This window comes from Rhea pennata, chromosome 3, assembly GCF_028389875.1.
Source record: "Rhea pennata isolate bPtePen1 chromosome 3, bPtePen1.pri, whole genome shotgun sequence".
Taxonomy (NCBI): Eukaryota; Metazoa; Chordata; class Aves; order Rheiformes; family Rheidae; genus Rhea; species Rhea pennata.
Genome location: NC_084665.1, coordinates 106,028,904 through 106,043,215, shown reverse-complemented (window position 1 = coordinate 106,043,215; position 14,312 = coordinate 106,028,904). Strand labels below are relative to the sequence as shown.

Sequence of the window (14,312 nt, the reverse complement as noted above, 5' to 3'; positions counted from 1 at the left end):
TCTAATGGACTTTGTATCACTTTATATGTACAACATAAATAAAAATTTTACACAAATACTTATCTAGATGTTTTAGTTGTATTTGCATATTAATTATCACAGAAGGATGCTTGACAAATTTTCTCTTTTATAAATAAAACCACTTATTAGTGAATTCCACAGAATCAGAACAATATTTGTGAATTACTTAAGTCTGAAAACAAACCTTTGCAAATTGGTTTACTCTGGTTCCAAGTACTATCTTTTGTACAACGTATGGTAGATGAACCAGCAGGCTCCATCAAATATCCTGGATTGCACTGATATCTGACTGTCTTATTAAAGGTGAAATCATTTCCAAACTGAATGCCATTTGCTAATGCACCTGAATCTCCACAGCTGATCACTAATGAAGAAAAAAAAAAACAGGATTTTCTTTTCAATAACCATATAATGAAACATTGAAAGAACACACACAGTCATATATAGCTAATATCCCTTTATTAGTGTACAAAATATAAAAATTTTGATCAATGCATTTTACATGAAATCAAAAAAAAAATTTTAAGCTAAAAAAGATTTTTTTTTTTGCAATACTACAATCTTCTGAGCCAAATACTGCACTCAAACACTCTCTATTCCTGAAATAAACTCTAGAATGCAGAGCAAACAGCTCTGATACTTCAGCTTGTTATGCTAGCACTTAGACATAACGGTTTTGTTGGGATTTTAAATCTTCCATACTAGAACTTTTGTCACATTATGTCAAATACTGATTGCTTAAAGAAATTCCAATGGAGTTAAGAAATTCCTGTTTCTGTATCAGTGTCGCCGAACTCAGAATTTATTTTCTACTTCTAATGTTTAATAGAGAAACTTTATCTTGCTTAGTCCTGGAAAAATGCCTTTGTTTAACAGAACAGAATCCAGTATTATTTATCTGACATCACCTCTCTCAAGGGTCAGTATGTAGCTTTTCTAACAGACTTCATGTTGCTGCCTTCTATTTTTTTGAGTAACCTGCTTGTTGGGGCCCCGAGTGCAGTAACAATCTTTCCCACCTCTTTCCTACCCTCCTAGGGGTTTGGCTACCTGTGTTCCAGGCCAGCTCTGATGTGATACAGTCCTGTAACCTGGGATCAGTTGGCTGTGGAAAGATCTGTGTGTGAGAGAGCTGTGAGGAGCTCTGTCTAAGCTTCTTCTCATTTGTTCAGGAGCTGCATTTAAGCTCAAATCCTCACCCTTGGTCCGTACCTGAGCTATGTTGCAGGTGTGCCTATGCCTGGCCACTGACATTGCAAACTGGGCCTCCTGGTTTGATCTTGGACCTGCCTCATCCACTTGCACGCTTGCGTGGAGATCATTAGACTGTGGCTGGCCAAGGTTACTGTCACCAGACCTGCTCTGCTCTCCTTGCCCCTGCAGGTCTGGTCTCATCAGGGAAGTCACTGCCTCTGCTAGCCTTGCTGCCTCCCTTCACTGCCAGCTTGCCTTCTTTTGTGGAGCAGCTCCCCTTTGCTGCTCCCTGACACTTGGTCCTTAGCAGAATGGCCATAATCTTTACTGATCAGGTTGGGTTTAGTTATCCCACTACATAAAATCTGATTTAGCACTAATAGCACTTCATCCTCTGTACATAAGCTACACAAAGGCTAAAGGAAGAAGCAAACAAACAATGCAATATTTTTAACATATGCATTCATGAGGGAGACAAACACAGAAAAGTTGCCAATATATCTATCTTAAAAAGTATATCTGGTAATATCTAGTATGTATTAAGAAATGTATCTCCCTTTAATTATTTAATGAATAATTTAATAAAATGTTTATATACTACTAGAAAGAAGAAATAGGGAGAAATGCTTTTTGTTTTTGTTTTTTTTTTATCAAATCAAATAATCCTTTTCTGTAGAAAGGTTGGCCTTCTTACTATTTTAAAGCTTTTGAGGTAGAAAGCTATTTCTGACCTGTGCAGTCTGGAGCAATGCCAGTCCATGTGCCATTGGCAGTACAATGTCGAGTAGTTAACCCTGAAGTCTTGTAACCTTCCCAGCAGGCATAGATGACAGAGCTGGAGAATAATATTCCATCACTGTATATTATCATACCATTGGCCGGAGTGCCAGGGTTCCCACAAGATACAGCTGCCAAGAAAAAGTTTTAGAAGTCAGTATTTCCATTATGGAACTGAAAAGTGAAGGTCAATGCTTTCTAAAGAGCCTACTTTATTAAAAAGTTATAGCAAATATTAAAAGAAAATGTTTAATGGTTGTATTTTTGACTTAATATGTTACTTTGATTAATTAGGGATAGTAAGTATAAAAAATGTTCATTGGTCTCTTTCATAATTCATGTGTAAGAAGCTAAGGGAATTAATATGATAATATGACAGTGCACTTGAGTCTTGAAAATGTTATGTTCTACCCAGTATAGTCACTGGACAGAAGAAAGATCATGCAGCACTTTCTGACTCACCTAATGCCTCTGTTCTGCCCTTGGATATGTTTTTCTCTTTTCTATCTGACTACTACTATCTCCATTTCTAATTGTAAAAATAAGTAAATGGGAATTTATGATCCCTCCTGTCCATTTCTGTCTTTCAAAAGAATCAAAAAAGTAAGTTCTGTATTGGCTTCAAATCTTTACAACATCTGTAGGCTACGGTTAAACCTCCTACATCTGAGATTCAGACAGTAGTGTCATTTTTTTTTTTTTCCCCATGGAACAGATAATCATGTGAGAAGAATTTTTTGTTCGTTTTGACTTTTTCATAACAACTTTTGTCTAAAGCATTGATTTGACCATCTCTGTGGACAGGATGCTAGAGAAAGTATAATAAATTCCAAGGGTGGACAGAAAATATTCCTTTTCTTATGAATAAAATGAAATTATCATGGGGTTAAGTGAGTAACAGAATTAACTAAGAGTTAGGAAGAAATGTGTATTTCTTTAATCTTCCATGGAGCATGAGTTGCTTCCTCAAGCTGGAAGGACATACTGAAACTAACCCTTGCAGAAATTTCAGAAACTACAAGTTCCTTCTTCTCAAGAGACCAACAGTGTCTCTTGAGAGACATCCTGAGAACTGAAATGATTTAGTCTAACCCAATTATCAGATCAAATATGAATATAACAGATTTAAAGTTAATGGCTTGGGATAGACGAGGCCAGATGTTTGCAAGCACATTTTCACATCTGCATAGCTTCAGTAAACATTTTGAAAAAGATGCAATTCCAATCAAAAGAATGCCAAATGCAACACATCGCTAAACTGGTAGTTAATGGTAGAACTAGTATGAGCATTATAGCATGATAGGAATAGTGACAGATTATGTTTTGAATTTTTATCAACTTCAATATTTTTTCAACTTCAATTTTTAACTAACTTTTTATACAAGGAATGAGTCCTTATTCCGAAAGAAGAAGGTAGCAGAAATTTTACATCTTGCTTTTCCTGATTTTTGTTTCTAACTGTAAGCTAAATTTGGACATAACGTTGACAAAAAAAAAAAAAAAATCAAATTTTGACATAGAAGAAGAAGCATTAATGGAAGAAAGGAAAAAAAGATCAGAAATGACAATCTAACAACCTTTGAAGATTTGAATGCATAAACATACATAACGAGTATAGCAAATATCATGCAGAGAAGTCATCAATAAAATGTTCCTTCAACCAGTTAAATTAATTTGTGCAGTGAATACATTAAAGAGGAAACATATCAAAGATTATAGAATATACACATCTCTTGAAATTCAAATTAGCCAAATCTTTAGTGAACTGGAAGAACTCCATTACAAGTGCTAATATAATAAATTAAAGACAACACACAGGCTCTGGCCAAGGTACAATACCGAGTTCCATGAAGAAAGCTTACATGAGTTCACTAAGTCTAAATGTATTTATGGAATTTATGGAAGGACATAGTCTGCTTAACATTTGAAAGAAAAATAATTTGACACTAACTGACTATAAAAAAATCCTAATGCTATACATACAAAACTTATTTTGCTTATTACTTTTCTTCATATTTGCTTAATTCAAATGATTGTGTTCCAAGAATAATGTTCATGTTTTCTTATTTATGCTAATAGTTGTACAGGATTAAATTAAAATAGAATATAATTGGCCAATTAGAATGACTAAGACTAGTATTGATGTTTACAGTAATTCATAAATGTTTTTGTTTTAATGAAGTCTTTTTCACTTTCAGTGCACCAAATAGCTTCAACTTTTGAAGGGAAAAAAAAAACAGTTAATTGGAACTTGAAAATTCCCCTATGAATGAATTAGTAGCAAGGAGCATTAAGTGATCTACGTTAATAGGGATCTATGTAATTCTGTCAGTATGGCATATGTAACAGCATGATCAAAAAAAGGTGCACAGTATTATTTTTTAAAAAACCTAACTCCTTCAGGAAGCTGCTGGATGTAAATGGCATTGACTTTATTACTTCTAATTCTGTACACCATGCTGTCTTCTTATTCACCACTGCATTTGAACATGGAAAATAGCCTTTGATTCAATTAAGTTTTCTTTATGTGATCATTTGTATCATTCAGCTACATCAATTGGGCCACACAATCACTAACCTATGATAGCTAAGTCTAGACAGAAGCATCTAGACAGATGCTTCTTCTGACAAATTATAGGATAGAAAGAATAGTGCAGGTTGATTTTCCTCTATCTTTCTTTTCCCTCTACTCTAAAATGACGAATGAAACCTCTCTCAAGGTAAACTTACTCTTATGGCTTCACATCTAGAATTTCCTGGCCTTCAGGCAGAAGGAAAATGAAAGAAGTGTATTTCTCATAATCATCCCTGCTGTAGTAGAGATAGTGATGCAATACCAGACACCTTGATTTTTTCTGTTCCAGAACTGCTACGGGTATCTCCACACCTTCCAGCTATCACTATAGGAGTTCCAGCCTCCCTCTAAATCATCTGTGCTTTTTGTACAGCAGAAACTGCTAAGGATTTGCCTGATTTTTGTTTTTGGTTATTTTTAGGGCATTTATGCAATGATACAGTGTGATACTACTATATCCAGTATTTTGCTAGAGATTTGGTTGACCTGAATATAAACACAAGTGGATTGTATGAGGTGCCTGGCAAATAGGGTATGTGTACTCTGATTTGTAACTGGTCACTGTAAACTTCACTGCAGCAACATTTTAAATTACTTTTGCTTTTGCTCACAGACAGATAACCACAATTATCTGATAATCTGAATATCTGATATCTGAAAAATCTGATAATCATAATTATCAGATTGTGATGCAGTGAATAATAATCTTCCATAGTCCACTACAATCTCAACCAAGAAAATAAAAATACAACATACTCTTGAATAATTCATTTTTTAGCTGAGATATGCTATTGATCAGCGTATCCAAACTAAAGCAGACGTGCTTTTCTTTTATAGGTGGGTAGCTGACCATGCTTCATATTTTGAAATTTCTCACTGCAGTGAATAAGATAGATAAAAATGTTCTATAGGATACTAATTTCATCCACTTCTTACACTTACCTTAACAATACAGAGACCGTCCTCTGGCCTTGTGACTATACTATTTACTGTAAAAAGTCCTTGTCCCATGCTAAACTAGATACATATATACTAGATACTAGATTATAGGTACAGTTCTAGGACAATCCTTGCCAGTGCAGAACAAAACCACAGACTATAAGTCTTTAAGGTATAAAAGCACTTCATTTAACCTTTTGCTAATTACTCCACCCGGTGTGGTGTCCTGACTATCTTTTGAGATACTATATGCCAAAAGCCAAGATATCTCCTCATGATAGCCATGGAGCTCACAGAATTACTGAAACTCTAGTTATTTGAACAGTTTGATGACCATTTTGCCTTTGCAAGTCTCTCTTAAGTCTTCTCTACCATTTTGTTGAAAAAGTGTTGTCTCTTCCCTCATCAGGAGGCTACATTTCACAAACTTTTAAGGTTTACCACTCAAAACTGTATTAAAATAGAAGAATCAGCTAGAATATTTGCCCTCCTTGGAGAGTCCATCAGCTACCAACAAACTAGCTCAGGTATTCTCATATTGGTAGACAGGATTATCTCAGTTGGAGCTAATGTGATAGGATTGTTATAAATTTATCTTGTATGACCATTGAATGTGTATAGTAGTTCTGAGACTACAAAAGGGGGACTGCAAAATTCTCACTAGAGATGGATGCAATTGGCACATAAAACATTAAAACAATGTAAAAGAAAGAAAAAATTAAATTACAGGTGTGAAGAAGATGTGCTAGAGATAATAGGAAATTTCTTAAAGAAGAAATAACAGTTCTCAGAAATTCTGCAGAATGGAACCCATTCAGCGCATCTGATAGTGCCTGAGCTCCTCTCTGCTTTGTCTTTAGACCTCCTCACGCTTTCCCAGAGAACTTACAGTTGAAAACATCTAACACCAAAAATTCTAGTGAAAAAGTCATTGATGATTCAATTGACATTGTTGCCAGTTTGGGGAACGTCAGAAGTAATGTGGAGTCATGGTTGTCAATTCTGAAGTAACTTCTGGCAAGTGGCAGTTCTAATAGTTGCTCTTCTTTCTTCCTCCTTTCTGCTTATGAGGAAATAAGTATTGACAGGAATCCTTTTGAATGTTCTTGGCTGTTATTCGCTTTCTTCAAGCCTGTGATGATCTATATCAATTACCTCAGCAGATGCCAAATCAGCCAAACAACCACAGACTCAAAGAAAGGTATTAACACACTAAGCGCTTATCTAGCGTGTGATTTCCTGACAGGTGGAATAAACATCAACTATGTTTATTGACAAGCAGGATGAAAATATCTGAGATAAAGCCAGTTTTAAAATCAGTGGGTTTAGTCATCATGTTGTTACATGACATAGCTTACCCATAGTGTGTAAGGGTGAAAATATGTTCTCCTAGTCTCTTCATAATTTATATTATACTATCATGCTGTAATGCTCAAGGAGAATAGAAAAACTGAAAGAAGGTTTGTTACTGAAAACAAGTTGGAAGTGAAAAAAAAAATCACCATTAATTGCCACTGACTGCTGCTATCATGCTACACTTAATGTCTTCATGTAGGGGAAGAAGGGAAATTGCTAACTTAAATTTTCTACTTCACAGCTTATTTTTTTTTCCTGTAAATATTCATCCTGTCCCCACTGACATTTTCATGTAGTCATGGCTGGAATCTACTTTGACAGAAAACCAGTCCATGCTGAAGAACACTGTTAAAAGAAAATACTGTGATAACACCTATAACTAGAAAACAGCGTAAATTTGTGAAAAATACTTTGTCTAGTCTTCAATTTTTTTGTTGAGTAAGAGATAACAGATACTGCAGGACTTGTCAGCTATGTATCTGGGCCACTGAGTGAGATCAACTATCTTTTCAAATATTCTTGAAAAGAAAGAAGTCATTTTAAAACTGATTCTGCAGTATTCCATTACTTCTTTTTACTTTTGATAGTGCATAAAAAAGTGTTAAAAAGCTTTATTGTATTTTTGTATCTTATTCTTAAAAGTGATTTCCAGAAATATTCTCTATTACATTTATTTTGAAGAAGCTAGTGTAAAAAACAGCTTCTCTCATAAAGATTAAATCTAACTTATGTGAAAATCTTGTATTATTGTAAGTTGGGTGACAGATTTACCACTTCATTTTCATATTTTAAATCAGTAGCATTTGTTTAATTTTACATTTAACTTGAGTATGTACTCTCCACTGCCAAACTCAGTATATGTTTAACTGGAATTTTTCTCATACAATCTACTTTATAAATACACACTCCAAAACCTTGTAAGTTTGGGCTGAGATTTTTAAACAAAACAATAACTGCTTGTAAACTATTTTACACCACATTTCTGAAGAGCAATCTGAAAGTATATTTTTGGCATAGTATTTCCTACTAATTAAAGAATAAAAGGTCATTTGTAAGATATTCAATTAACCAATAAATCCTGATAGCATCAGTACATACCTTCACACACAGGTTGTATACCTGACCAAGAACCATTAAGCAGGCATGTTCGTTCTGCAGATCCTCTCAGCTGATAACCCATTTCACATGAGAAACGTAGAAGACTTTTTATTTTGAACTCATCCCCAAGTCTCGACCCATGAGCTGGTATGCCTGGATCATCACAATAGCCAGGATTATTTCCTGTAATGCACAACACAGCAGAATCATTGGCAGGGAAGTTATGTTTAACTGTAGTTGTAGTAAGGATTATCTTTTGTAAATACTGCTACTAGTTGGATTGTTTCTTTTATAATTAATCACTTTTCTTGCAGTGTGTGGGAGTGAAGCCAAAGCCAAAGATAAAAACATCTCTTTTTAGTCTGCTTCTTACTTCAAGTCTAAACAGAGCATAGAATATGATTTAAATGAAAAATAAAATATAACTATTAGCACAGGAAGAACTTTTGCCATTTTTTATCAGTCAAACAAATTTATCAGTTATCTTTTTGATATAAATAACATTTTCAACACATTGCTTTTTATTGTTCAACTCTACTACTAATAATAACTTCTTAGGAAGTTCTTACAAATATATTTCTTAGGAAACTTATATGTAATTCTCTTCACTGATGATTCTCTTCACATATTTCATTTTTGTTATTAGAAAACTAATATTACTTAATATTTATCTTATTGAAATAGATATACTGGCAGCCAAGATTAAATGGTACCTGGCCACTTGTGCCCATTAAGAAAGGAAAGGGTTCCTCACTTTCTTCCTTATCCTTCAAGCTCCTGTGCAAATGTTAGTTACTGGCTTAATGGACAAAGGAAGTGCTTTAAAAACGACCTCTCAAACCTGTCCAGGTAGCTCTGATGACACAACCAGTTGCCTTATCAGATAAAACTGCGAAAGGAAGTGCTACCAAGATGGCCAATAAGGTATGGTTTCAATATGAATTAAAATACACCCTGCAATCTCTGCATTAGTTCTACCATTTAGGCCACAGAAAGAGTCTCATTATGGTTCTAAATGAATCACAGAAGATGAAAGTATGAAAAGCTATTTGAACAGTCACATTGTGTAACTCTTTGGGAAGAATAGGCTGGATTGCCTCAGTATAAGCAATATATTATAGATTTTGACTTAAAATTGTATCACCTCTGCTAAAACTCTCTGTGTCTGAACTGTGGGTCATAACAATCCACAGAAAATTTTCTATTTTGAAAACCTTTGCTTTCCATTTTTAAGAATGATGCTTCTAGACTTTTTTTTTTTTTTTTTTCCCAAAATATGTCTAAACAATTCCATTGGACAAACTCAGTATGTTCTTACATACTTTTTTCATCATAAACACACAGCACAAAATCTTGAACCCAGCAAAAACAACAGCAAAACAGTTGAGAAAACGCATATTAAGAAGCTCTTACTTTAGAAACAAAAAATTGTATTAGAGTCAGAAAGGATGACTATAGAGTGTGCAGCATAAGTTTTTCAGTCTATCAAGCTTGAGACAGATGTTTTAGATACTATACTGTCTAACAAATGGAGATCAAGAAGCAATTCCTGATTTCAAGGCTAACTTCTGGTCCCTTGTGGAACTTAGGTTTCGTTGTCTAAATCTATGCTTGTAAACAGCGCGAATGCCAAGATGCCAGCAGGTATATTCTGTTTACAGGCATACTATTAAACTCTTTCTCCAAAACCGGTTGATTCCATCCAAAGTGCTCTCTGAGAATGGTCTCCAGTACCTGTTGACTCACAAACTGTCTGGGAACTGTTTGAGAGTGTTAGCTGGGATGGGTGAAAACCATTTCAGAGACTGTGCCAACAGCATAATTGTCACAGCGATCAAGTACTAGTGCTCATGATCTACGTCCTAATGCTGCTTAATCTGCAGCCTGGATGTTACCTCTGGATGATACCTGTTTTCCCATACCCCCATTATTTCACAGGCATTTTCTCTGCTTAAAATGTGTGAGATAACATAAGGATTGTGATCCATGCTACCACAGTAGTGTTTTTATAGCATGAAACTGAGAATATGTGGCACATACTTTGAGATGTGGCATGTGAGCATGGGGGGATGCTTGTGAATGAAAAGCCTGAAGGGACTGTGCAGTGAATAAGGATCTATGATTATAAAATCCTGATGATGTCCCATTTTCCTATGGACACAGTCTCTGGAGGGAATTAGCCTAGATTTAGTCATTATCAGACTTTTGTCTTGGACAAAGTTAGTTTTGTCCTAGAGAAAATCAAGCAGAACTATGCAAGCTTACAGACAATCAACACAGACAAAGAGATTTCTAGTGCTGTCTACATCTAGACCCTTTTTTATTTAGCAGTATAGATGATAACAAATCCATTACTGAAAAATGGGTGTGTGAATCATCTTATACTAGAATCTTACTCAATTAGATACTGAACACTTTCAGCTATCAGTCAGCTCAGAGGATACAAGCGTTCATCATATTGTCTTTCACTGCATTAGGCCCCAGCTGATAACAAACCTTGAGACCATATTTACACTATCATTCAGACATAGATTAATATAAAGTACAGAAATAAACTCAGTGCAGAAAATTATTACAGGATTTCCAGCATTGTATTAGGACTTTTTTTCATATATCTCCAGTACAAACCCAATTAGAAGTCTTAGTTGTCCTGGACCTAATAATTCTTTCACAGACATAATGAATAGAAATTATTCATATATTTTTTTTTTTTTAATGAAGTCAGCTCCTAAATACCTAAATAGGATGTATAATTACCTTTACAATTCAAAATACTTTAGGGAATGGGACACTTTTTCTTTTTCTTTTTTTTTTTTAATTAAATTAACAGAGATAACTTTTTCCTACAGAATCTCCCTGCTCACAAGATGATGTCAGACTAAACTCAAACTTAGTTAATTTCTGCACCAGTAAAAACTCTTTAGTTACACTAAATGCTTTTTTTTTTTTTCCTCCCCATGAGAGAAGATGACAACAGGGGTGTTCCATGGTTTGAAAATCTATAAGTCAATAAAAATACTATGCTAATGAGCAGTATCTGAAGAGTCTCAGTTGTTAATAATTAAAATTTCTTTCCACTGGAATCAGAATCATCCCTTCTGGTAGAACATGCTGGGTAACAGGACATACTGAGTAAAAGCAATAGAGAGCTCTGACATTTAGAATTTAAAATCTCGGTGCATTCTCAGATATGGCATCTTTATACTGGATAAAAAAAAAGTGAAATGACATAAATAAGAACTCAAAATAAGCAATAAAAAGACAATTCCGTATAGATATTATCCATTATTTTCCTGCAAAGATTCCCTTTAAAGTCCAGGCACAGAGACTGTGATGGCAGTGATTTTTAGAGCCCTGAGACTCTCAAGTAAGGTAGAACTGAGAGAGGGTAACTGGAACTTAGGGCTAAGTTCTTTACTCCTTGAAACATAGAGAACAGAAATAAAACCTTAGTGACTTAAATTGACTTCCTTTCCTCAACACTTCAAGTACTGCTCTGTATCTTTACCAAATAAGTTTATGAATAGAACGTTATCCATGAACTCTTGAGTTTTTTCACAGAAGCACAGAATTTAAATATCTTACATCTATTTAAATTAATGACTCAATTTTTAAATTAATGAGTGCCACATACCTCAACTGATCTGAAAATCTCAGTTTATATATGTACAAGAATTAATTTATGGATGTTTAGGAATACAAAGCATGCCACAATGAATTAGATGAGTCTGACAGTGAGCACGCCCAATGGCTTAGACAAATATAGAAGATTCTTTGGGACAATTCTCTTCATCTTCCCTTCCTCCTCATATGGCACAATCCTCTTTCCTCATCAAAGGTTATATGTTTTCTTATACTCTGAAGCTTGTAACAAAACTTCTTATTAATCTACTGCAGATATCCTTACTACAATCCTCATCCTCTAGATCCTCTAGACTTCAGCAAAATCATATGTTTTACAACTCCATCTAAATTTGTAGAGTTAGCCTGGGCAGGAATAAACTACAGTTCCTGAGAACACTGCTGAAGTTCCTAATATTTGGCCATATGGCACTAATAAAGGATATTCCTGTAAGCGAAAAGAAGAAAAGTATATAATGTAAGCAGATTACCAGCTAGTACCTTTGCTGTGGTGTTTTTTCATCAACATTTTTACACGTGGCAACCTTTGCTTACAAAGCAGTGTTCAGATAAATAAAACTGAATAAACGCAAACATGTAAAGCAGAACTGTACTAGTGTTTAAATGCTGTTTTGTGGCATCTATTCACTGTAGTATCCCATTATAGTATGCAACTAAAGAACAAGGTTGGCAAAGTAATGACTAACAGAATGAGGGCAAATGCATTAGAGTATTTCAATAAATGGCTACAAATCAGCTGAGTGGCTGATGAAATTAAAGTATACCTGCAGAAGAAACAAAATACAGATCCATCTGGAGTTAAAAATTGCATGAGAACAGCTTTATTCATTTAATTATAAGGTCACGTCAGTTGATGGTTGGTATAACTACCTGAACAGTGAGGGAGAGTTCCACTCCAGTGGCTATCTTCTTGGCACTCTCTAGTAGAATTTCCTATAAGACTTCGACCTCCTATGCAAGAATAGTGAACTATGGAGCCATATGTAAATCTATCTCCTGTAAGAATTGCATTGGCAGGTACTCCAGGATGTCCACAAGAAATGGCTAAGAGAGAAAAGAGCACAATATATTACAATACTTTCACGTCATAGAAAAAGCTATTAAAACTTTTAAATATGAGGTTAGTTCCATACAAAATAAACTTCTGGCGGGATTTCTACTCCTTCAGATCTTAGTTTTGCTGTTGCTATAGATGATTTACTGGTCACTTTTAAGAGTAAGACAAAAATTACCCATAAAACTAACCTCTCCAGTTTAGCCTTCCCTCTTAATATAAAGAGATCTCTTTTCTCACTCACTGTCCTAACTCTTACAAACTGTACACACAATTTCTTTTAAGGTCTAGAAAGGCTAAATAAAATTGGAGTAATGTTTCAATGTGCTTTCATATTACAAATACAATAAGTAGATTTATTGTACCTATACAATAACTACAAGAAATTTAGGCAGATATACAGAAATAAAAAAATTAAACCTGTAGTATTCTCACAGTAATGTGTTGAGTTAAAGTGAGCAACAGGAAAAGGAATTACCAATCATTTTGGTGAATTATGAATCATATTTAAGTTTATGTTAATGTATGCATTTTGTTTGTGAAAAATTTCTCATAAGTAGTTTCGGTACAGAATAACTTGCAAGCAAGTAGTTCATATCTGTCATATGAGGAAGTATAAGTCCTCTTAAGGTGTACTAGAAATCATATTCTGAATGCTTTTAGGGTAAAAGTTAAGTCACTCAATGGAAAAGAAAGGCAAAGAAGAGTTTTCACACGACCTTAGAGAACAGTCTTGTAACTTAAGCAGAGAGCACAAAATAAACAGATCAGTCAAGCTTCATCAGACTGATGAATTACTTTAATATATGATCTATGGGTCACACATTTCTAGGGAAAAAAAGCAAATGACTGTAAGTTATAAACAATTTCTTATGGCTACTAGTCTTGACAACCATCAAAATTGTATGTAATACACTGTGTCCCACGATACTGGCTAATATTCAAACATCACTTCCTCCAAGCTCAAGAGCGGTGCATCCCTATGAGTAAGAAGTGCAGCAAAAGGGGCAGGAGACCTGCATGGGTGAGCAAGGAGCTCCTGGCCAAATTCAGACGGAAGAAGAAAGTACAGAGAATGTGGAAGAGGGGACAGGCTGCTTGGGAGAATTATAGGAATGCAGTCAGAGTATGTAGAGATGCAGCGAGGAAGGCTAAGGCCCAGTCGGAATTGAGTCTGGCAAGGGATGTCAAGGACAACAGGAAGGGCTTCTTCAAATACATCAGCAGCAAGAGGAGGACTAGGGAAAATGTGGGCCCGCTCCTGAATAGGGTGGTGGCCCTGGTGACAAGGGATACAGAGAAGGCAGAATTACTGAATGCCTTCTTTGCTTCAGTCTTCATTGCTAAGGGCAGCCCTCAGGAATCCTGCAGCCTGGACGTGAGGGAGAAAGTCCAGAGAAGGCAAGACTTTCCTTCGGTTGAGGAGGATAGGATTAGAGACCTTCTGGGCAAGCAAGACATCCACAAATCCATGGGCCCAGATGGGATGCACCCACGGGTACTGAGGGAGCTGGCGGATGTTGTTGCCAGGCCGCTCTCCATCATCTTTGAAAGGTCCTGGAGAGCTGGAGAGCTGCCTGAGGACTGGAAGAAAGCCAATGTCACTCCAGTCTTCAAGAAGGGCAAGAAGGAGGACCCAGGCAACTACAGGCCAGT

General features: G+C 35.4%; 1 protein-coding gene across 1 annotated transcript in view; it reads right to left on the bottom strand.

Moving 5' to 3' along the window:
• Nucleotides 1-14,312, bottom strand: part of CSMD1 (CUB and Sushi multiple domains 1) — a 1,182,441-nt gene that overhangs the window by 25,368 nt on the left and 1,142,761 nt on the right. Inside the window, exons 56-59 of the mRNA XM_062571121.1 lie at nt 12,473-12,646; nt 7,961-8,143; nt 1,947-2,123; nt 206-385 (exon numbers count right to left, since the gene is read on the bottom strand). Coding sequence (XP_062427105.1) covers nt 206-385; nt 1,947-2,123; nt 7,961-8,143; nt 12,473-12,646 — 714 coding nt within the window. The remainder of the gene's footprint in view (nt 1-205; nt 386-1,946; nt 2,124-7,960; nt 8,144-12,472; nt 12,647-14,312) is intronic.